The 23,824-nt window shown below is 42.0% G+C and overlaps 1 protein-coding gene across 1 annotated transcript in view; it reads left to right on the forward strand.

The window, feature by feature from the left end:
* Positions 1 to 12,757, forward strand: part of LRRC28 (leucine rich repeat containing 28) — a 50,742-nt gene extending 37,985 nt beyond the window's left edge. The window contains exons 8-10 of the mRNA XM_026040501.1: positions 2,255 to 2,430; positions 4,627 to 4,786; positions 8,417 to 12,757. Coding sequence (XP_025896286.1) covers positions 2,255 to 2,430; positions 4,627 to 4,786; positions 8,417 to 8,489 — 409 coding nt within the window. The 3' untranslated portion in view covers positions 8,490 to 12,757. The remainder of the gene's footprint in view (positions 1 to 2,254; positions 2,431 to 4,626; positions 4,787 to 8,416) is intronic.
* The last annotated feature ends 11,067 nt before the right edge of the window (positions 12,758 to 23,824 follow it).

Here is a 23,824-nt window from a genome sequence, read left to right on the forward strand (position 1 = left end):
TAGGCTACATTTGCACTGCTGGTGGCATTCTGTCTGGAGAATACAGTGAGTCTATAATTTTATTTATAACAAAATTGAAAAACAAAATAATTTTGTTTATAAAGCAAAGTAGTATTTGCATCTGTGTACCAAATGCATATTTCACGTTATTTTGTGAAATGCTTTTGAAATCTTAAATTATTTTTAAGAAGAACTTTGACATGGGAAAAGCATTTCTATGTACTTTAATAAGAAACCTAGGCTTTTATTTGATGATGTGCTGGGCGACATTGTTAAAAATCATATAATCTGAATTAAAACATGAATTAAAAATCATGGTAATCTGGAATATTTCCATGTTCTTTCCAAGTAGGTATTAGTAACCAATGCAGGGTTTTTACAGGTCAAACAAAAGGACTGAAGATTCAGGGTTTAGTGCTTTTCCTGAGCATCCACTGGGTAACAAAATCTGGCATGTTGCTGCTACAAATATAAAGCTAGATTTCTGAAAATAGAATATAAATTGCACTGTGTAAGTAATGAATATCTGTCTAGGAATCCTGCAGTCAGACTGACTGAAAAAACGTCTTTTACATAAGAGGTGATGATCTCAGCACTCAGGATAAATTTTGATCTTACTTTTTGYGGATTGGATTTCATGGTCTCCAGCTAGGTATCTGTCAGCTTGCTGAAGGGAGCCAAGTGGTGGTCACAGCTCTTTCCCTTGGGGATTTATTTGTCAGGGATCTTCTGTAGCTCCATATTTCCTGCTTGATAAATCATCCTTCCCCTCTTCCCTTCCCTGCTTTTTTTCTTCTTAACCTCCATGAAGTTTGTTTCTGTCAAGTCTTTGTTTTTTTACCCAGCAGTATTCACAGGACAAAATTCTTCCCCTGATAAATCCTGACTTCTGTTTTAACGTGTGTGTGTGTGTATTACATGTGCACATATAATATAGCCTAACTTAAGGGTCTGTCTCTTGTAGATTGTTCTGCTTGGTGTCTGGACTGCTTGCTTTGTTTTTTGGTGTTGTGGGAAGAGACGTTGGACATGAATAGCCTCGCTCTTTGGGCAGCCCAAACGGCCAAGCTTGGAATTGTAGYAACTGTAGCAGCTTATGGGAATTCTCTCTATTTAGAATGCAGAGAGGCTGATGAGCTTGAAAATATGTGCTAGCTAATTTGTTGGGATCACATTGCTGGAGAATTGACTAGTAGTATATTAGAGTTCTGAAATCCTGATTATTTTTTATTACTTTTTTAAAATCCYATTAGTGATTTGTGGGAAAGTATAAAATATTTGACGAGAGGCTTATTGACTTGCTGCTCGCTGCTCTTCTTCGTTGCTTGTTTTGTGGCTTTTTTTTTAATAGGGCAAATGAGATTCTTTGTCATCGGAGAAATACGAAGAGATTTCCTTCATGCCTGATACAGCCTAATAGAGTTACCTCAGTTTTAGGTCCAGTATCTGGGAAGGCTGAGTAATTTGTGTTTCTGTTCCATTTGTTAGGACTGGCCCTAACAAGTTGCTCTTGGCTTCAGATTTAAGTTGTCATAAACAATTCCGATTCCCCCATTGACTTCCCCAACTTCTTAGCAGATTTTTCCTTTGCGTGTCTCTTTGGTATGATAGATTGCAACAGGGATCATGTAAAGAATTATTATTTTTACTACAGGCTAAGTTTCTGTCCTTGGATCCAAATAACTTTTTCTTATGATTTGGGAAGGACAATGCTAGTAGACTTACTGGGTTGTCTTCTTATTACAGCTTAAGGCTTTTTTTTGTCTTTTTCCTTTCCAAGGGAACTCTGCAGATAGGGAAAGTTGCAGCACAAAATCAGCCAGTGGCATTTTGTTCTCAGCTACTTGGTCCAAAACACAGGAAACCAATTATTGGGTACAAAACTGTTCTTTATGCAATATACTTGCCATGGTGGCATTCAGAGGCTAAATGAGATGAACTTTTAGACAAAATAAGGGATATAGGACAACTTTGAGCAGTAGACTTGATTGTTCCCTTAGGATTGTTTTCTCATTTCTTTACTGACCACTTCATGGTCAGTGAAGACCTCCAGGTGACACGAGACTAGCAGGCCACAGAGGTTGGGCATCTATGGGAAATGCACATCAATAGGTGTCACACTCTTCATRAGTCCTTGGAAGGTGCTGCACAGAAGAATAGTATCAAGTGTGCTTTGGGCTGGTCATGAGAGTTTTTCCATGGAGTTACTTTTACTGTTTTCTAACTACTTTCCAAACATTTTGTGTCCTTCCAGTTGTGGTTCTCCAATTCAGGTTTCAGAGGTGAAACTGCTCTCTTTTTCATCGGGACAGTTAACTGTGTTCCTGCCAGCAGAGGTGAAATCCATAGGGACAGAAACAGATCGTGTGCTGCCGTTGCAAGAACTGGCCATGAGGACACTCTATACCACCTACTACAGGCTTCTAAAAGGTATGAAACTTGTGCATTCTTTAGGTTGCCTAAAAACCACTTCTGTTTTTGYAATGGCAGAGACATTTCAAACAGTTCCTCAAAGAACTGGGCAGATTTATGTTTTAAAAGACTTATGTAATCGAATTATGTTTAAATTGTTGTTTAAAAATACCAAATATCAAAGCTAGAGATACAAAAACTGTACAGTCTTGCTTACCAATAGTTTCTTGAGGGCTGTACAAAGAAGGAGGCTTTTTGCAGCAACTCTTTTAATGGAAATAAGAGATGAGAAATGCTCTTCCTGAGGCAAGATTAGATGCATCAGCCAACAATGCAGCTCCTTGCCAGGCAGCACACTGCTCAACTGGCAGGCTTGTACATAAGGCAAAGGCAGTGTTAGCAGCCGCTGGCCATTTGGGTGCAGCCTGACAGCTGAGCTGCTTTAGTTCTGCCCCAGTTCAGACTCTTGGTTGTGAGCTGGCCCTCGGCTCCTCTGGTTCTATGTCGTGCTGTCACATGAGCTGCTGATATCTGAGAATTAGCTGCAGATTCAGATTTTCTCAGATTTCGGGGCTTTGAGAATCTCTCCTATTCGTGGCAATCTGGAAATTTGTCAGAGGTGAAAGGAGAAGGCTGGAAGGGTGGAAAGTTACAGTAAAAAGATAAGAGGGTTCCAGCAAAGGATCCCTTGGATTCAAGCTGCTGGAGGAAGTCCCACGTGCTGAACTGTGCCCATGCCAGGAAGAGCATCCGAGGAGCTGGCATTCTCCATGGCCTCAGCAGCAAAAGTAATGACATGCACAGTGATTTCTGAAATATGACTGTGAGACTATGGCTCTTGAAGACATAGGTGACGCTTGGTTTGAGAATAACAGGCCAGCATTGCAAAATCCATTTAAGGAAGTTTGTAGGAGGTTTATACAAGGATCTGAAGATCATATCTGGTTACAATGAAGGTGGAGAACTTGAAAAAGATTATGAAGCATCATTATAACTCCTATTTCCAACTAGGAAGAATGTTCTGTACTATATAGSCTTCATATCTCTTCTTCTGAGGGACCTTATGACAGATGGTGTGCATTACTACTGGTGACACCCAGATTTCATTGAGACATGAATAAAGCATAGTCAGGGATAAGATAATGGTGGCTTGGGAAGCAAGGGACACATGATGAAAGCTGCAGGTTTGATCTATCGCTTAAATTGCTTAAATTTGCAACGTTAAACATGCTGTTAAATGCTCGGCTGCCTCTAGATAAGTATGAAAGTGGCTAGACAACTTTTTCTGTTTGTCAAACCTGTCATCCCAAAGTGATGTTGTAGAACATTGTGCATGGGATTAAACCTTACAGTGTTTGAAAGCTGAAACTAGTCTGTTATCTCAAACCTGATTTATCAGATACTGCATCTTGTCCTGATTACTCAGCACCTAAACTCATTCATGTGTCTTGGCTCTCAGACAGACAGAGTTTTCAGACAGAGATTAACCTGTTGGTTTTAATTTATAAAATAATAACTGACTTGGGTTAAGCTTGAAAAAAAAATATGATTGGTTCTTCCCATGAAATGACTGTAGCTTCTGTTGAACTGTGGGGGCATTCCTGAGAGACTGTGAACGTATTGATCGTACTGGAGTAGCCTGCTTGCTATGAGGATTGCACTGGGCTGGATAGTATTTCAATTAATGCTAAATATTAGAGATCCCTTTTTGCTGATGGTGGAGTTTGGGCTTTTGAGTGAGCTTAACTATCCTGCTGGATTGGCTGCTGAAAGATTTCAGTAAAATAATACTGATGTCCTTTCTAGATTTTTGCCTTCTTGTTTATTATTAAATACTTGTCCAGATTATAAATACATGATGCTAACAACTCTCCAGGCCAAGTCCTCCAGAATCTCTGTGTCTAAGAATGCTAGGTGACATACTACTGCTTTTTATCATTTGATCAACAGTATCTTCAGAGGGGTATGTGGGCCCTCTTAATCTTACACCTGCAGGGTTTTTCTAACTTTTACGTCTTTGAACTTTATTCAATGAGAACATGATGTATTTCACCTTGATTGTGGATAATGTACTTTAGCTGGCTGTTCTTCTGACCGCTTTGAGAAAGTGAGACCTGACTTTTTTCTCAGTTGTTCATGAATTGTGCTTATTGTGTTTGCCTTGATGGTGCAGTTGTTTTGTTACAAGGCTTTCTTGTTCCTTCTCTTCCCTAGACTTGAACTTTCTGACTCCGATCTCATTACCCAAAAGCCTCTTGGAATTGCTGCACTGTCCCTTGGGACACTGCCATCGTTGCAGCCAGCCCATGTTTACCATTGTCTACCCGAAGCTCTTTCCCTTGAGGGAAACTCCAATGGCCGGATTGCATCAAGGGTAATTATGCAGGAAATTAAACTGGGATTTCATTTAGGGGAAAAAAAAAATCACCTTTATGGAGCAAAGTGGGATTTTTTTTAAGATTAGCAAGCTTTCAGATCTAAAGCTCCTCTCCTACAAGTTGTCAAATCTTTTATTTGCAAGGCACCCAGTAAACTGCCATAAGACGAGGGTTGTGCATCACTTCTGTGTTTCAGATTGATATTAGTGAAGGACTTTGGTAGGAAGGGATTGACCTGTTTGCAGTAGTCAGCACTTGGATGGCACTTCTTTGCCCAGACAGGATACATTGCCTAACACTCAAACTTCCCCTGATGCTTTCAAGCCAGACTTGAGGAGAATGCCACCACCAAATAAATAGAGTTCTAGAATTAAAGGTCAAGAAAGAAGAAAAAAAAAAAACTATAAAGCCACAGTTTAATTAGAATATTCTGCAGTTAAAATATTTTTTCCATGCTAACACATTAGAGACATGCCGTAGAAGCATTCTGCATTTTAAAAAAGTGGCTTGCCAAGAAACACTTGTTAAATATTTCAGTTTTTATGATGATAGCAGTTGTGAATGTGCCTGCAGGCTTCTCTAGTCAAGCTYAGAAGCCTACGCAGACTTGCAGAACTCAAAACTGGGGGTGATTCAGGGAGTATTGCCCCCATACAGAAAAAAACTTTAAAATACTCTGACTGAACACAATCATCTTGCAGTGATTATTTTCCTATCCCCTATTAGTCTTGGTTGATGCTGCGGCCTGGCAGCAGCTGTAATATTAACAAATACACATTCTGCAATGAAAAAAAAATCAGAGAGATTTCATTCTACTTAAATTTCTAGACTTAATCTGTGAAGATGACAGGATTCAGCACCCTGGAACAGCCATACTTTTYCAGAGAGGTTTCCTCTATATTTCAGATCCAACTTTTTTTCAAATTTGCTTGAATTGAAAAATTACTGAATATTAGCATTAGGATTAGATATTTTCATTATGTTTTTGCTTCATTTTTCCTCTGGTATCACTCAGCTGACTGTGCCCTTTCCCTTTTTGCAAGAGCATGGGAGAGAGAAATTGCCATATTCTATATAAGAAGTGGTGCCTGCCACTTAGGTTTAAGATACTTGTGAAAAGTGCAAGAAATAATAAGAGTATGTTAATTTTTGATTGTGAACCCAACATTAAAAGATGCAAGTTGAGTATGTGCCAGTGAAAAACGTAAAAGTTCACACAGATCCTTATATCCTTGCTCCTGAGTGCTAAACTGGCTGAGAGCACCATCATCATCTTGCCATGCATCCCTCATTTGAATTTCCTGGGGGCTTTTATTTGCTTTGCTTTGAAATTCTCTTATTTTCCTTCTCTTTGGAGGAGAGTCCCCTTTGCAGAATGTATCAGAATGTCATCAAAATAGCAGTGCTACAAGTATTTGGACAGTGGAAGGAAATGTAAAATTCTCTTACCCTGCATGAAATAAGGTCTTAAAACTGAACAACAAGGAGGCTTTGTCCCATTCATTGCTGGTATAATTCAAACAAAACTACAGTACTGTTTGAAACCTAGTTTGCTATAAAGAAAAGTCACTTGGGGTTAAACAAGCAAATGTGTTGTTCAGGTTCTTAWAGAGAAGTCATAGCAAGACATTTCTTAAACAGCATCTCCTTAGAGATRGTGGAGCAGAAAGGAAGGTGATTTWAAAAAAAAATGTTTCTGCAAATTAATTTTTGGTTCATATAAYGCGCAAGATGCTGCACAGTTCTTGCCCTGCTGAAATTCAGTGATTTGTACAACAATAAAAAGACGCTGCTTTTCAATAAGGAGAATGTTTACAAAAAAAAAAAGAGTGTAACTGTTGATTCTCGTTGATGGTATTAGTCATTTTTCCACAGCTAAATCACAGTCTATTTTGCTGTGGGTTTTTGGCATATTAGGTATCTGATTTGTAAGCAATTCAACTTTATGAAATGAAAACAACTTTTGTCTGTCAAATCKAGGCAGCAGCCGGAAGGCTGCATAAATGCTCTTTTGGAAAAAACAGCTTTTTAAAAAAGCTCTCTTGCTTATGAGATGGTATTCTTTAACTTGTCTTTGTATTACAGTTCACTCGGATGTTTAAATTCAATGGACCTCATGCTGATTCAAATAAAATTGCTCCCACATTCGTTTTTATATTTAAAATGGTGTAAGATGTAACAAATACGTAATCAATAATTTCTTTCAAGCCCRGTAGAGTGATATAATATTTTAAGATGCTGATGGGAATCTGCTTATCACTAAATCCTTATATTATCTTAAGCCAACAGTAGGAGACCACAGTAAACCGGAGTCTGCCCCCCCAAAATAAGCAAGTTCTGATTTCTAATTTTTATTCATTGTAAAGCTTAGAGTATAGCRTGATAGGTGTATTAACACACACCTTTATTGTTTAGGAATTATAATATTAAAATTGACAAAAATAGACTTTGTCTGGATGAACACCATATTGTCATTCTAAAGTATATCAGCTAAACTTTTATTTCTGTCTAATTTTCACTTATTGAAAAAAGACATGAACTGGATATCTTAATTATCTAATGTAAATGATCATGCCCTCCCTTAAACAAGAATGTACAGTGTTTTTGCAAAATGCAGTAATGAATTCATCTTGAGTAGCTGACATTTGATGCAAATCCAGAGAAAGGGAGATCTAAAGAGGCTGTCATCCTTATCTCCCTAGCTCTCGCACTTGACACGGGAAGATTATAGGGAATGGCAGAGGTGTGATAGCTGGTTTATGAAGATGTGAAGGACAGGGCTGCAGCTCTAAAGAGCTTATGGTGACCATGAAAACACGCAGGGAAAGGGTCCTGAACATTTGAGCAGTACTGATTAGCACATGCCACGTTCGTGCCAGTAACTGCTGTCTGGATTTCTGTATCACAGGCTGTATCCTCTTACAGGAAGGGAGAGTCAAGTGTTGAACTCAATCTCTATATGTGAAAAYGCAGAGATGACATGAGCGCTGGGTACAGTTCGATTTGTGCATTAGGAGAAAACAGATTTTAATGTTTTTCAAGCTGCTATCTAGGTCGCTGCCAGGCTGGGGAGGGTCACACCGCAGCACCAGAAGGCCGGTACGGTGCTTTCCTGTGGCCATCTCTGGTGGTGTCTGAGCTGCTGTGGGCAGCACAGCCGGTCCCTCAGCCCCTGCGAGGATCTGGAGCCCGTCACTCACTCAGCTGAACTGCAGGAGGATGCTGCACTTGAGTTATTTCATGCCTATGAGCAGCAGTTTAGGAGACACACGAGCAAGGCTGAATCAAAGCACTCCCAGCAGCTATTTTCATTTCAGCTCCTAAACCTCCTGGCTGTAACAGCCAACCCCACCCTCTGCAGAGAGGAACTGCTGCCCTTCTTCAGACAGAGCACAAAGCAAAACCAGGAGGGTTTTGAGAACCCCCGCAGCGTTTCCCTGCTGCCTTATCCCTCACTCGTATACAGCAAATGAAGCCTCTCTTGCTAAAGTGTTGAAACAGGCTAATCCCTGTAACACTTCTACAAACCATCATATTGTCTGCTGTGGAATGGGGCCAGTAGCTTTAATCTTGACAACTCTTCTTCCCTCCCACCCCCGCTTTATTTTCTCTCTCTCTCTCTGCAGGAGGACAACTGTTAGTTTTGTGGCATACTGCTGCTCCACCCAGTGTCTGCAGACTTTTGACCTACTGAGTTGATAAACACTCAAAGCTGCTCAGGAGCCCGGCCAGCTTCAARCCGCATTAGACAGCGTAGCCCGTTGGTGCTGGAATACTGTGTGCTGCGTGCGTGTGTGCCAAAGCAGCCGACGTGCCCGCTCGGGAACACGGAGAGGCTCTTAATTCCTGCCCTATCAAGGTTGGATGAACTGCAGAAACTTTTTGGAAGCGTAAATACCAGGCTTTTACAAGCATTAACTTCTCTCTCCTCCAAAGCAGCATGCAAACCAAACAAAATCACGAGTCCTATYTCCAGTTTTCCAGTATTTTTCAAGTGTGCCAGTTTTCAAATGACACCAATTCTAACAATGTTTAATTGACCTATAGTTTAAAAAAAAAAGAATTCTCACAAGCCAATTTTCAATTATTAATCTGCACAACCCTCCTGCACCTGTASTGGGAGGCAGTTGTATACATCTAAGCTGAGAGAAACCTTTGAAGGATCACAGGGACTCTCCCATAGAACTTGACTTTATTTTCTCCCATTTGTCTTAGTAGTTTTCCCAATGCAGTTTTACTAGTTGTAGACTGAATCTCGGGTTAGCTAACTGGTATTTAAATCTGTGTGTTCACAGCAGGTTTTTCTTTCTGATACCATTACAAGTCGCACTGATTTCCTTGGCATAATGAAGATATGTGCAGAGACTAAAGTACCTGTTTTGGTAATGAAGGCTGATACTGATACCTACACTAAGTGGTCTTTCTCCAGCTTGTTTAGGGATGTGTTTTCCTTATTTTCATCTTGGGTTTTTTAGAAAACACTTTCCCTCTTCTTTGAGTTCTTTAGGAWGAAGACAACTTTAAATACCAGTTTCACTTGGATAAAATAGTAATACAAGCGTAAATATTTGTATTTATATCTTAAGTGCAGACCATAGGCCTGGAAAGAGCCAAAGAGCAGTTCTTCCTCCTTTTCTTGGTTGGGCATTTGGCTCATATCTGAGCGCTATAACCTCAGAGAAGGTGCAGGAGGGGAGGGCAGTATGTGTATGCTGATGTGCAGGCATATATGCATACATTGGGGATACTCCCAAAAGGGCTGTAACATCTGTGTTAGCATGTTAATAGCGGATTTAGCACAAAATTCCCCTTGCCATCTTTGTGGGAATCTTTTTGTTTGATCATATTCATTTTAAATAAAGGACAAAGGATGGTTAAAAGGCCCAAAATATCTGAAGAACTTAAACGTTTAATTTTACACTGAAACAGCTTATATAAAGTCACTCCCCCTTGACTTGTTTTGGAATATATAAATTTTTAATACAATGTCTTCATGATTTATTCTTAGGTATAAACCACATGTTGATTTAACAGTGTTCTGCTCTGTGCAGTAGTTAGTTGCACTCTGAAATAGATATGAATGAAACGGTTTGTTTAAATATGGCAAGATAAAGAGGCTTATTTGGTAGTATATTAGCATATGTTGTGGTGAGGTGCACATACTTTGAAGGGAGGGGGCATTAAAATGTTTTCCTTTTGCCAAAGAAGCATTTGTTCCTGCTGCAAGCTTCCTGGCATCTCTTCAATGCATAGAGTATCTTAAAAGCTTAAAAGAGTACCAAAAAGGCAGGTTTTGGGGGTTGAATTTTTAGGTTGTGCATGTTACTTGTAAAAGCCCTGCTRGTTCTGCTGGGCTGGTTTCAGAGAGTTGAATTAGCATTAAGAAATGTAGAACTTAATCCTTCAGGAATGCAAGTATCACTACTTTTTAAGAATTGTGAAACTTTCTAAAATAAATCCCACTTAATAAAACTGCTTTGCAGTAGGGGAAAGAGCCCTGTCCCAAGAAGACTTTGTACTATTGGATTTCTTATTCTCTGTAACTAATTCCTAATGTTTCATTTTGGTACCCCCAACAGGCTTTCATACCAAGTGGGGATTACCATAGAAGCTGCAATATGAATCTCCAGCTGTTTTTTTTCTGCATTACTACAAATTTGAGGTATAAATTGCCTATCTTCGTTATATGCCTGTATCAGAAATGAGCAAGTGTAGTACAAAATCCAGTATTTGAATGGATGGCACATGCAGATGTCATTAAATGGTTTAATTTGCCCTACAGTCCTATGTGATGTGCTTATAGCTTTTGGAGTAGAGCTGTTGTGATTGACCTGGCATTTTAACAGGTGTGTATTGGTAAACAGAAAAAAAGCTATATGAAACACACCCATTTTAAAATGGCACCTGATTTCACATACTAGTCCCCCCTTTAAGTAAAATATTGTTACGCAGAAAATAATGGTTCAAAATATTCTGCCAAACCACTGCTTTACTACACATGTTAATTATTGATGCAATATTCTGATCATGTCTTTTCATTATCATTTTTATTATGGTTTCCTCTGTATTCTTTGGAGGAGATGCTTTGTTGGCAGTTTATTTTACTGTTTTAATTTTGTTTTTATCCTTAGCAACTCATAGACTTTGTTTCAAACAAGTTTATTTCTGAATTCTGTTAATGGTATTTTGCAGTTAAATCTTTTGGCCATTTAAAAAGTATAGACTTTTGTTTTATTAAGAGTCAAACAGTAAGAGTGGGGCTTGACATTTTTTCCACAATCTAATTATTTTTCATTGGCTTCGTATCAGCATCTTTATCATTGTCTGCAAGTGAAGTTCAGCAGAAGAAATTTTGATTTGTCCTATAAGCAGGATGAATCTTAACTAACATTTTGATAGATGATATATCAAGAATGGAATGTTCAATGAATAAATGACTTAAGCATGCAATAGAAGCTGAAATGTCATACCCTATTTTTTTTAAGAAGGAAGAGGAAAGCCAATATATAGACTTAAAATGTAGCTTAAATTCATGTCTCTGTTTTTGTTACAAACAGTGTTTGGATTCACCTATATGATTAGGTGACACTGTTCTAGATTAAAATAACTCCCTTCTCACTCATCCTTTTTTTTTATTGTTTTTCTACTGTAACAGTAGTTCCTACTAGTTAACCTGAGGAGCCCACTATGCAAGTCGCACMGAGGGGAGGGAGCTTGTTGCCGATTGAACTGGGCATCACTAGGATTCTTTTATGCAAGTTCACTACTTTGTGACTCCTCTTTAAYGCATTTACTTTTAAGTTGGTTGGATTGATTGCTCTTGTTGATCAGGCCTGTTCATTCTGAGATCAATTTCTCCTCGAGTTTTTAGAACCTGGTGTCAGCTGTATAAAAAACACCATTTGTAAGGTTTTCTGTATCGTAAAAGTAGATCTCACCTCTTTGCTTAGGGTGGGTCCAGGGGAAGTTTCTGTCTCTATTTTTTTTAATATATACCAGAAGTTATGAGAGGATGGGTTATAGTTTTTCAACCCATCGATATTCCTATAATTTTTTCTAAGATTAATTGTATGGGAGCACAGCCATAATTTTTATTTCTTGTGATAACAGTCATTATTAGTAGTGAGACACTACTGGGCTGTGCTTGCAGTGATAAGCTTTTGCTTTGCCATGAAGGAAATGCAGGAATCTCTAGCTTTGTTTGAAAATTCTCATTGAGCAGTTTTATACTGGGTGTTGTTACTTTTGGAATATGGTACTTGGGAACCTTCCTGCTACTCCCACCGTAGAGGATCACAAATACAAATGTCTTCTCTTGTGCAAAAAACAAGCTCTAGTATCAAGAAGTGAGTATTTTTCTATTGGGMTTGTATTGAAGTTTATTACAAACCTCCTATTTACTTCATTGTGATGAGGTCAAGATCTTATACTGAGCAGCGTGGAGCAACTTAATGCCAAGTTGGCTGCAATTCTTAATATCAAATTCTGCTGAATCCCATTTTCTGGCAAGAAGGGAGGAGAAGACTGTTGTAATCCCCCGTGTGGTAACAGTTTGTCAGGTTTTACTGACACCACAGCCAAGTTGAAGACYGGACGGTGACAAAACTTCCAGTGGAGAAGGTGACTGTTGTTGTTGTTGTTGTGAAGGCCGCTGAGGCCCCATCCAAGCACTGCTGATAACAGAAGGACTTTTGCCTTGATGTCAGTGGGAGCTGGATCAAGCTTAAGTGATGAGAGAAGAATGCGTTTTACTGTCATGATCTTCCTTGAAAAAGTTGGGACAATGAGACTGAAGTCCATGCCTGTTGTTAGGCAACCTTTCTATCTGCAGCTGAATTTACGTAATTCCAAGATGTAATTTTCTTTGCCTCTTACCTCCCTCTTCGTGCTCCTCACATTATTGCAAAATGTTAATTTGTGATGGAAGAGGCTGAGGAAATTGAATCCAGAATTTTTATTACTCTTTGTATTACAGACCTATTTTGTAAGAGACCAAAGGTCTGGTGGAAAGACATGGCAAGGTTCATGTGAAGTCTCCATTGCTTTTGCTACATGTGCCTGTCTTTGGACTACAGTTTGAGCTTGGATTACAACTCACTTCAGTCTATGTCTGTCAAAAACATCTATGTATTGCTTTTAACTCTGTATTAACCAAATGTCAACTAGTGTGAAAGTGAGCCTGCTAGATGTTTTATTTAAAGTTCGTAGTGCAATTTATTGTGTTTGTTAATAAACTATATTTTTGGATAAGAGTTGGAGTCCATTGAAGTTGACTAAACTTTGGCTCCGGAGGCCGCTAAGCTATGTTAGCATGTAGTGTATAATTTTTTATTCCAGGTCATTTGCATTGACTTAATTAACTGCCAAGTCTTCTATCCCAGCACAGGGAGTGAGGAGGAGGAGGAGGAGGAGGAAACTTTTCAAAATACTTTCGCTAAGTTCAAAATACTGCTTTAATTCACTTAATTGCTCTGTCTCCAACAGATCATGTAGCTTGCCAGATACTGTGTAATATGAACAAACCTCATGTGGAAGCATTACTTCACACCTTTCTGTGGATGAAAAGAAGAATAATTTTCAATAGGGCAGTATTATGGGTCACCCTAGTAGTCCATAGATGTGGCTATGGTTCCATAAGCAGCATTCAGCAGACTTTTTTGCCCATCCAACAGTTATCACTGGGACAAGGCTGCCAAGAATAAGCAGATTGGTCTCTGAATTAGTGTACATGTTATTAGAACAACACTAGTTCATTTTCTTAAGTGAGACCCTGAATTAGACAAGATGACTCTGAATTAACTTACAGCGATGTCTTGAAGGTGTTAGAAACCATTCAGATTTCCCTTGTCCTTTTTTGCAAGTAAATTTACCGTGATTTGTCCTTGTAGTCTTTTAAAAATGACAACTAAATTTTCCTACAATTTTGCAAGGTAAGTGAGCTCCTTTATTTGTATTCTGCTGGGAGGATGATGCAAGTCCCTTAAGTGAGACTAGGCAGGGAGAACAAACCCTTAACCTATAACTCTTGCCATGCACTGGTCTGTCCTTTATGAATTAAAAAACAAAGGAGAGAATTTAACATCCTTTTCCTTTGCAATTAAAAGTGGCTGACATAAATGCAAGCTCAGTGGAAACTTCTGTGGCTGAATAATGCTACTGTATGCAGGAAATGAGAAAAGGCGAGGATCTCGCTTGGAAAGTCTCTGGCTGTTTTGTGACTTCTAAGCCAAGGTTTAGGGCTGTTCTGTGTGATGACATCAGTCTCGGGGCTTGAGAGCCCAAGTGAACCACAGTGACTGTCCTGCAGCTTTGGTGTTCACATAATGTGACAGGAGAGGCCTTGGCCTTTTTCTTCTCCATTGAGGAGTCCTGTCCATGTTCCATAGAAGCAGCTCAGGCGCTTCCTTTAGGAGTAGCCATTTACAACTATCAGTAGCAGGTCTGCTACTTCAACAAGAGAGCAAGGGTTGGCCAGTTGAAATAGGCACTGTCTTAACTTTTGGTAGTTTTAGTTAATAAAAATCCTAATAGCATGGATTTTCAAGACCCGTTACGTTCTTCAGGTGTCTCCCAGTCCTCAGTAGAAAGTCTTGATGCATTTTTGAGAGGTCTCAAGTCTCAAAGATGGAAGCAATTTTGTTGTTGGAGATGAAGTTATTTGACCTTCTGATGATGCTTTCCAGGTGGCAATCAAGGTCTACTTTCTTGGGAGTCCTGATAATATGTTGTTTATTCATGAGGAATATAAATGTTGACTGGCTCTCTGTGTCAAAGAAAGCTGCCAGTTGTGGATGGCTGTTCTGTTTCTAAATGCGACTATAGGCACTGCAATATAAAATGCAATATGCAGTTAGTATCGATCTGGTACTATGAATGTTATGTGAAATTGCTTTCGTAATAGCAAGTGAAGCTGTTATAATAAGAACGCCCAAATGCCTTGCTAAATTCCACTGTGGTGCAGATAAGGTCCACTGGAAGGCTAAATGTGAACAATAACAGCACAGTCTTTTCCAGATGGATCCTGAAGAGTCTGTGCTAATCTTACCACCACAAAGTAACAAAAAGGTACATTTCTGGCACTGTGTTGTCTGTAGGATGTTTAGGAAGAATTTACTTCTGCTTGCCCCCTTTTGCTGTATTTATACCTAGCTGTGTGCTGTTTGGTGTGATGAATCCCTGACAAAGGTCGTTACCACAATTTTGGGAGCAGGTAGTTATTGGAAAGTGTGATCCAAGGAATACAATGGTGGCATTGACTTCTTTGTGATGCTTTTTTGGTTAGATAATCAAAAACTGTTAATTCGGTAATGTAAAATACTCTGGATGAATCTGTGAAGAACATGTAAAACTGCCTGGGAAGCAGCCTTCATTTCTTTCCTTCCAGCTGGAAGGAGTGAGCTGGTAGAGCTAGACAGTGGTCTGCCCTGATGCTGGAGCTTTTCAGCTCTGTCGTTTACATCATCAGTGAAAGAATTAAGTGTATTTATTTATTAAATGTGCAGGTGACACTAAGCCAATTGTGACTACCTTGCCTGAGCGAGACTAGAATGCAATATAATCTTCATAAATTTGGGAAATGATCTGAAGATACTGTGAACATTGTGTGGATCTTATGAAAAATATGTTTAAAAACTTAACCGCTATTTTTCTTTGTGTTGGTTTGGATTTTTTTTTTCTTCTCCTGGAGACAAGTATTGACTAATGGTGGTAGGAAATGTGCCTCATTCTGATTCTGTTGATTGACTCTCTGGCTCCTGTAACTCCACTCTTGTGGCTATTATTATTAATCTTAGTATGTTTTCTTTATGCTTAGAGTTCTAATAATTGATTTTTATTGTTAAAGTAATTAGAAGAATTAAGCTTGAATAATCTGGGATCAGTTTCTGATAATTGTGATTGCTTTGCTGGCACTGAAATTTCGAGACAGTGTGAGCCTGGACTTGAATTTGGCTGCCTTTACTTTTGTCCTGACTCTGCTGGCTCTCTTAATTTGATTTTGTAAAAAGCCAAAGTCAATGTAGACGATACATGAAGAGAAGAATTACCAGGAAAAACGATTTGATTTTCTTCAGAAAGTCTAGCTTCAAAGAGGGCTGGCAAGGTCTCCCATATGAATTCTAGGTAAGTACTCCTTTGAAAATAGGATRAAAAGCGGTGAGTCTACACAGTGGAGAAGCCCACATTTGTGATACACTAGAGATTTTCTTTGTGTTGTTTTGTTTTATTTTTGGGACGGCAAATAAGTGGGACTTTTTTTTCCATATATTCCCTTTACTCTTCTGTATCTTTCTTTCTCTCATAAGAATGTAGCAACTGCTGCAATAGGAAGTCAGTATCTTACGTCTTYGCAGGGTTGAGGTCTAAGGATTGATTTCATACTTCTACTCGGCTTATTACGTTTATATTTCATTAACACCTACTTTTGTTTTTCTTCCTGTATAGTCTAAAACAACAGTCCTTCTTATTCTCAGTCCTCACTAAGAACAATGTTCCATTACAGTCGGTACACAAACTCTGGCTGTGGACTGCAGTTCACCGATGGTAGATGAGAATGAGAAAAGTTTCATCAGGTGAGAGCACATCATTTTACAGAGATATGATTATGTAAATCATAAACACGCAGTCTGTTCCAGCTGCAGGTCAGTAGAGGATATCCAATTTATTTAATTAAGTCAGTGCCTTTATCGCATTTTTAGATTTAGCAGTATCTAATCCAGTGCTTCCACTGTCAAATCCGGGTTCCAAGTTCTTCTATTCTCTCTGATTCCTATGAGGATAGGAGGTTTGAGTTTTGGATTGAAAATACTCCCTAAATATCTCCTTTTATTCCTTTCCTCAAGGAACCTTAAATGGTGTAGAGACTCATTCCTCTTTGGTAGAAATTTCTCTGCAGGTCAGGGCTGCCATGGTACCCCTCCTTCCATGGCAGTGCCTAGCACATGGGACAGTCCGTGGCAACATCCTAGTCCATCCATGGCCCCGAGCTGTCGACATTGGGAATATTCATCCCAATCCCTCTCCTGGAAGCATTATCATGAGGTGTGAATGGGCGTGCAGGGACTAGTGCTTTACTCACTAGGGAGCTCAGCAAGGTTTATCCAGGGGGATCAGGTGTGTCATGCAGCAAGAAGCAGCACGAGGCAGAAGGAGTATCTGCAACTTCTTTTCCAGGCAGGAGCCTAGGACCTTAGCGGTGGGTTTAACTATTCTTGCATAATTTTATATTCAGGAGTAAGAGCATCCACATAAATGTGCCTTGTTTTGAATAAATACATGCACATACCCAGAATTTACATCTTTTTTTTTTAGCTGTTACAAAGAAATGGTTATTTTTTTGTAAATATATACCCTTCTCTTCTGGATTGTATCTAGCAAAACCCTTATTCATTTAATGGGACCTCGTTTATTGTTTAAAATTCTTTTCTTTGGGAAGTATSTGGTTGGAAAATGAGAATTTTACTTGCAAGAAAAGACATTGAGGAGAAGAATCTAAAAATTCTGAAAACATTTGATTGGGAAACACAGCTTTGTAAAGGTTACATGTCAGATCATATTCTACTGTTTTCCCCTAAAACATCTGTCATTTGATGCTTCGAAAGTTTTATTCTGAATTTGTTTCAAATTTAGAAATGCAGTCTTGATACRTGGCTTGGTTGGAATAGCAACATTTTCTGCAATTAAAAAGGCCTTTTATGTCTCAGTGGTCCCATTTTCTGGGCTGGCTGGAGTGCCTTGGACTGCTCTGCCCAAGTGTCAAGGTAAGAAGCTGCATTCAGAAGTAGCTTTTTTTCCTGCAGCCCTGGCTGTGGCTTGTGTTCCCTGGAGGCCGTGCAAGCCCCAGGGACTCAGCAATGCATTTTCTTGTCTCCGTGGTGCGGCTGGCAGSGAAGGGCCTGGCGAGGAGGTGTTCTCCTCTCTGCCCTTTCCCCTGCTCGCTCTCCGAAGCGCCTGTCGCGCTGCACCGCAGGCAGGGGTTTGTGCTCCCCCTTGGAGCCCCCGCTCCTGTTTCCCTGCACGACTTGCAGCCCTTGGGCAATGTGGTAATTTAAAGCTGGCTGCTTTTGGGCTGCAGGAGCCGGGTTCAGCTGCCAGAGGGGTCTCGCATTCGTGTCTGTCGGCATTTAGAGCAGGGCTGTGCGCTTGGGTAGCGCAGCAAGGGGAGAGCCTGCGTGCAGCAGGAGCCTTCCCCAAGATGGATGACTAAGCTCTTTAAGATTTAATACTCTCCTGAAGTTCAAATCAGTATAAGGGAAGGCGTAAGCAGCTTAATGGGTTAAAATGATCCCTGGCAGTGTCCTTCAGACGGTTTAAAGCCCCTGCAGCAACCCGGGCGGCCGCGTATCGCCCTCGCACCAAGCAGGTTATCGGCCTCCTGACCTTCCCTGTGCTGCCCGTGGCCCCGCACCAGGAGTGATTGTCCCAGAGTTTGTCATTGTTTAAAATGCCACTTGCTGGCGTTGAACGCGTGCGGCTGTAACCTGAGCCAGCGCCGTGTGTTAATAAGACTAAAACTGCTGGACTGCCACCAAAAAGATCTGCTTGCACTTGGCATATCGTAAATTAACATCATTCTTACCTGCCAGGGATGATTCACTGCTGGCTTGGAGCAGAGCTCAACTTTAGAGGTTGCCAGCAAACTGGGCGGTGGTTTGACCCGCCACGTGGCCGGAGACGGCTCCTTTTCTCTCCCTCTGCTACAGTGTTGGGAAACAGAAGCTCTTTGTGGCGGGCTGYGAGCTCGGCTCCATGTGCCTCCCCACTCCCTTCCAGGAGCTGGCCTGTCTCGGGGAAGATCCTCATGGGTTTTTGGGCTCCTAATTGGCTCCTCACTGCTTGTGTCAGGGGAGTTAGGGGTGTTAATGCCACACTGGCAGCTGCAGAAGTTGTCCACCCYGAAATCCCACCTAGCCTAGGCAGATGGGTGGAGATGTCCTCTTGGCATGCCACAAAGGATGGATGAATTTCACTTTGGAGATGGCCAAGCCACAGCCCTYGGCGAGCAGGATAAGCTTGCGCCCATGCTGGGCAGTGTAGGCGGCAGAAAGGGGACGCCCCACATGGGAWTGGGGCAGATTGTGTTGCAGGGTTATATGCCAGAGGTTGAGCACGCGCCCCCGAGCACAGCCTCCTGGGCTCCCGTGTCCCAGGGGCTGCCGGCCGTGGGCACTGCCGTGTCCCTGGCAGACAGGGGCAATGATGCCCCCCAAGCCGCTCGTGCAGGAGCGAGAAGGGATGAGAGGTGCTTAAAGGTGCTTTTGTCCTGCAACCTGCAATAGTGCAACCCATGGTGGGTGGGAGGAAAGCGGGTAGGTATCTCTGGTTGACTGGGGAGATGCGATGCTCAYATCTCCTTATAGAGAGCAGGTCTTTTTATAGAGTCGAGAGATTTCTGCTTCTCCCTCAGGGCTAATGTGCTCCTCGCAGTTYCAGTGAAAACAGCTTCTCAGCGTTCCGTGGTATCAGTCTTGCCTATTTACCTTGGSTCATCCAAATCGTTTGTTAAATACCAAGTTCATATAAGCAGACCTATGTGGACTTCAGACCCCTGAAGTCTTGCTTTGGACCCTTGAGGCCTTGCTGTGGACATCAAGAGGGGTAGAAGCAGGCCCAGTGTCTTGTCTGAGATGTGTTTGGAGCTGATGGAAATCCAAAGCAGTATATGGAGCACAGTGTAACCACAATTTGCTTCAGGGTAACTATGGCAGACAGTGCCAGTGGCAAGCTGCAGTGTTTCTGATGCCTGTCACCYATGCACCAGGCTGGCACATTAACTCTGCTGTAACTGTTTTAGTTACCACTGTATRTACTCCCTTTTGTTTTCTTTTCCAGTAATGAAACCACTTGCAAATGTAAGAACCCAGGGAGCCTGCAGAGGCATCACCCTGTTGAGCAGTGCAGACAGGAGAGCAGAGCCCCAGCTTCCCTAATGACAGTGTCTGGACCGCAGGCTGCCCACCCCCTGCCTCGGCACCGCCGCTGCACGGGCAGACGGAGCAGCAGCAAAGGCTGGAAAGTGTCTGTAGGACAAGCTCCCTCTGCTCAGCGTGCACACACGTGGGGACTGCTGCCTGAGCAGCATAAAAGCTTGTGCTGTCTGTGTTTTATTTTGTGGCTAGTGTGGCTTGTTGGGTTTTTATTATTTTCTCTTTATGCAAGGCTAACATGGAGTGCAGAGCTGGTTGCTGGGCAGTGGGGACTGCAGTTGGTAATAAAGGTCTGTTTTCTCACTTTCTCTATTTTAGTCTCTGGGCAGGATGAGGCGCATCAGGGAAAATCTGACTTGAAACAGAAGCTCAGTTTTAAGTTGGAGTTAAGACAGTTTGCTTACACCACAGCAACCCCTGCTCTCAGCACATCCCACTGTGAGTGCTCGCACACTGGGAACTCCTGGGACCTGGTGTCTCTTCTCCTCTGGAGTGTGGCATAAAGCAAGGTAGGGCACAGCACCAAACCCCGGTGCCCTCCTTCGTGTGCTAAGTGGTGCCCAGAAGTCTGGGGCTGGAAGTTTGTCTGGTTGCCCTTTATTCCCACAGGTCATGAGAACATACAAAAAAGGTGACAAATATCCTGCTGTAAGGAGGCAATGGTCCCTATCAGACCTTGGAGTCAGGATTCCTGAGTCCTTTCCCTGCTATTTGGAGCGCCTACAGAAATGTTCAGTGCAGCCTCTCAGCATGGAGGTGATTTCTGTGCTCCTGGTGTTGGTCTGTTATTTGCAGAAGGCTTCTTTGCTTGCAAGGAGATTTTCACTTTTGTGAAAAATGTTATCCAGAAGAACTCTGGGTTTTGGTACAAACCTCTGAATCTCTCTAGGTGAATCTGTTTTCAGCAAGGTCACCGGATATCCTCACATCTGCTCTGATGAGGAGATGAGTGAATCCAGCTGAGCTGCATTTGYATGTGCCCTCTCTGAAATTACCTGCAGAGCTGATAAATTCCTTACCCCTCACCCCTGCCAGCGCTGCTAATTGCAGCTTCATACAGGGCTCAAGGAAGGGGTATGATGTGCAGGCTGGACTGCCACAGCACCATTGCAAGGGGCAGCTGAGAGAGCTGGTCCAGGAATAGCCTCTCCAGGCTGCAACAACAGGCCCTGACATGTACCAGCCTGGCTGCCCAGTCTCCAAGGGAGGATGCCAGCAGTGGACAGTGCTGGAATGCTTTATTTTTCTCGTACCTTCAGTTTGAAGCAGGGGAGAATCAGTGCCCAGCACCACTGGAGCTGGGGAGACGGGTTTGTTTCCTCCTTGTTACCTGGTCAGTAGAGGTTATGGCAAGAGTTTGTAGCTGGTACTACCAGATTTTGCTTTTTGCTGGTATAAAGGTCTGGCCTAGGGTAAGGGTGTTTGTGCTTTGGCAGTGAGTGTGAAAGGAGAAACTGCAGAGGGCTGGGCGGCAACATGCTCGTTCTGTTCTCTTCCGTAGATGGCCTTCCGGAGACACGCCGGGTGAATGGAAAATGTAATGAAATTCCCAGAGCCTCCTGGTGCTCTACCAAGGTATTCTCGCCAGCTTTCCAGCCCAAGATCTTGGTGCAGTTGTGGGGCCAGCTCCATAGATGGAGCTGATTGAAGATTAACCCCCACTGCGGTAGGAAGATTATTGAGAGAGAGATTTTCTTCAAATGGCAGGCACTATAGCCACTGTTGTCCTTGGGGTAAAAGCACCTGAATAAAGGGCTCACATAGATCAAGCACCTTCAAAATCCTTTTTTTTTTTTTTTTTTTTTTTTTTTTTGGTAAGCTTCCTGGCTTGTTCTGGTCCTGAGCAAACTGAGCAGTCCAAACAGCTGTGGCAAAGTGATGCATCTCAAATTCAAGCTGAAAGGATGGGTTTCATGACCACTGCAGTTTGCCCAAGGTCTTTTAGATCCAAACCATCTGTGGGGGCTCAGAGTATGCAAACTATTTGTCTTGTCTTAAGGATTTACCAGGGAGGAGGGCGTAATGTACCAGAATCCGTAAGAAAACCTGCACTGCTCCTGGGAGTCTGGCTTTAAGCTTCTTTTGAATAGATTGATCATGTCCCTGCAGCATTTAGTGATGAAGGAAAAAAACAATGAGGGCAAGGGGTTTAACAAGTCTCCTATGTTTTTTGTTGTCTTTGCTATTCTGAACCTCTCCTGCTCACATGGCAAGGTTTTTCTTGCCTGTTTCCTTCTTCATGCAGATGGTAGCAATAGGTTTCATTTCCCCCCAGCTGCCAAATTAATAGCCTTGGCGAGCTTTCATTTGCTGGCTAGTTTTGGGTGGTGCCGAAGGATTGCTCCACTCAGTACATTTCCAAGCTCTGTTTTTTAACCCAAGCTCTGTAAAAACAAACTTTTGTTTGTTTATTTGGCTGGACCTTGGGGAAGCAGATATGAAATTTGCTCTGACTGTATTTTGTCCTCTGAAGGAGTTGGCTTTGAGTTGCATTAAAATAGCAGGCTGGCGGCTTCCACAAATCTCCCACAAGCAGCAGGCTGAGCTGGGAAGAGCTGGTGGGCAGAGGTACTGGAAACAACATCCTGCTGTGCTGGAGCATCCACAGGGGGGACTAATGAAGACTCTTGTCTTGTTTCCCCAAACTCCAAACCAGAGCTTTGTAATCCACCCCATGCAGAATACAGTGTCTGAGCTTGTGAATCTGCAATGTGATTTTTCTCTTCTTTCCTCCAGTCACAGTAATCCAATGTGATATCAAAGAGCAATCGTCGGAATCCTAACCCTCGCCCTTCTGTAGTGCTGCTGCTGGCAATATTTAGCTTAGAGAAACGAGTGATCTGAACTGCTGCATTGGTAAAGTCGCTGATCCAAGTGGACCAGACTAGAGAAAACAGGTGAAGAGTTGTAATATTTCTTTTATAAAATGTACAAACCATCCCACCATGCATACARCCTGTCCCCAAGCCTGTGAGAAGGCTTGGGGACAAGCCTGTCCAAGTCCCGTGCCTTCACTATTCTGTGTCATTGCTGTATAGCACATAGTCTCTAACCTCATCTCACCATTTGGAGTTCTTTCTTTGCCTGCCTTTCTAGCTAAAAAAAAGCTCTGCTCTTGGCATCTCTCTCTAGTAAAACAGCATGTGCAGGCACATCGAGGTTGGCAGTTCAGTACATACTCGGTGCATCCCCACCTTTTGGGGTTTAATCGGTGGCAGAAAACTGCAGCACATAGAGACGATAGGACCCAGCCTCTTGGCTATGTTGTATGTCTTCAAGATACAGCTTCAGTGAAACCTCTGGTAAGTGAAAACTGGTTCTACTTGCAGAAGAACCTATGTATCCAACATACTGCCATGGCAGGAGCAACAAGATAAAGGAGCCACTTGCATTTGGCTTTCACATGTGTTCGCTGCGTTCCAGGACTGCTGTCCTCAAGCCTCCTCGCTAGTTGTTTCCATCTGCTGCTAGAGCTGTGTGCTGAAGGAAGGACAGGCTCTACTGTTTGAACAACCCTTCTCCATCTGCTGCTGCTGCTCCTGTTGCTGTAGCTGTGAGTGGAGCAGCAGCCCTGTAATGCCAGGCTTGCAGGCACCTCATCAGCCTCGCTGTCACTGATCTGTGCCTCCATAACCTCTGCCAGGTGAGGTCCTCACGAGCTTGTATTTCCATGGTGGGCATCAGTTATATAAGTTCTTTAGGAATAAGGCTATTGCCATCAGCAATTAGGCTCTATTGCCATCAGCAATTAGGCTAGCTAGGATAAAAATTGCTTGGGCAGTCAGGCTCTGTGGCTTGGGAAGAGCTGATTGCAGTTGCTAGGACTTAGCTCCCAAACATGATCTTTGCAGAGCTGCCTCAGTAACATCTGCTCAAAGTCACCATGAGGGACAAGACCATGGACAAGGCTACTCAGATCTAGTGCATAGGTTTACTTTCAGTTCTCTGTAGGTTGAGCTGGGCTGTAGGTTTAATTTCCACCTCCTGGTAACCTGTTTTATTTCAGTGGAAGCAGTAGTCTGCACAGTTGGCCTCAGATTTCCCAGGGGGGCAAGGAAAAGGGAGTTGGAAAAGCTTCTGAAGGCTTCCATCCTTATCAGTGTGCAGTAT

This window comes from Nothoprocta perdicaria, unplaced genomic scaffold (assembly GCF_003342845.1).
Source record: "Nothoprocta perdicaria isolate Ctin4 unplaced genomic scaffold, notPer1 scaffold_26, whole genome shotgun sequence".
In the NCBI taxonomy this organism is placed as follows: Eukaryota; Metazoa; Chordata; class Aves; order Tinamiformes; family Tinamidae; genus Nothoprocta; species Nothoprocta perdicaria.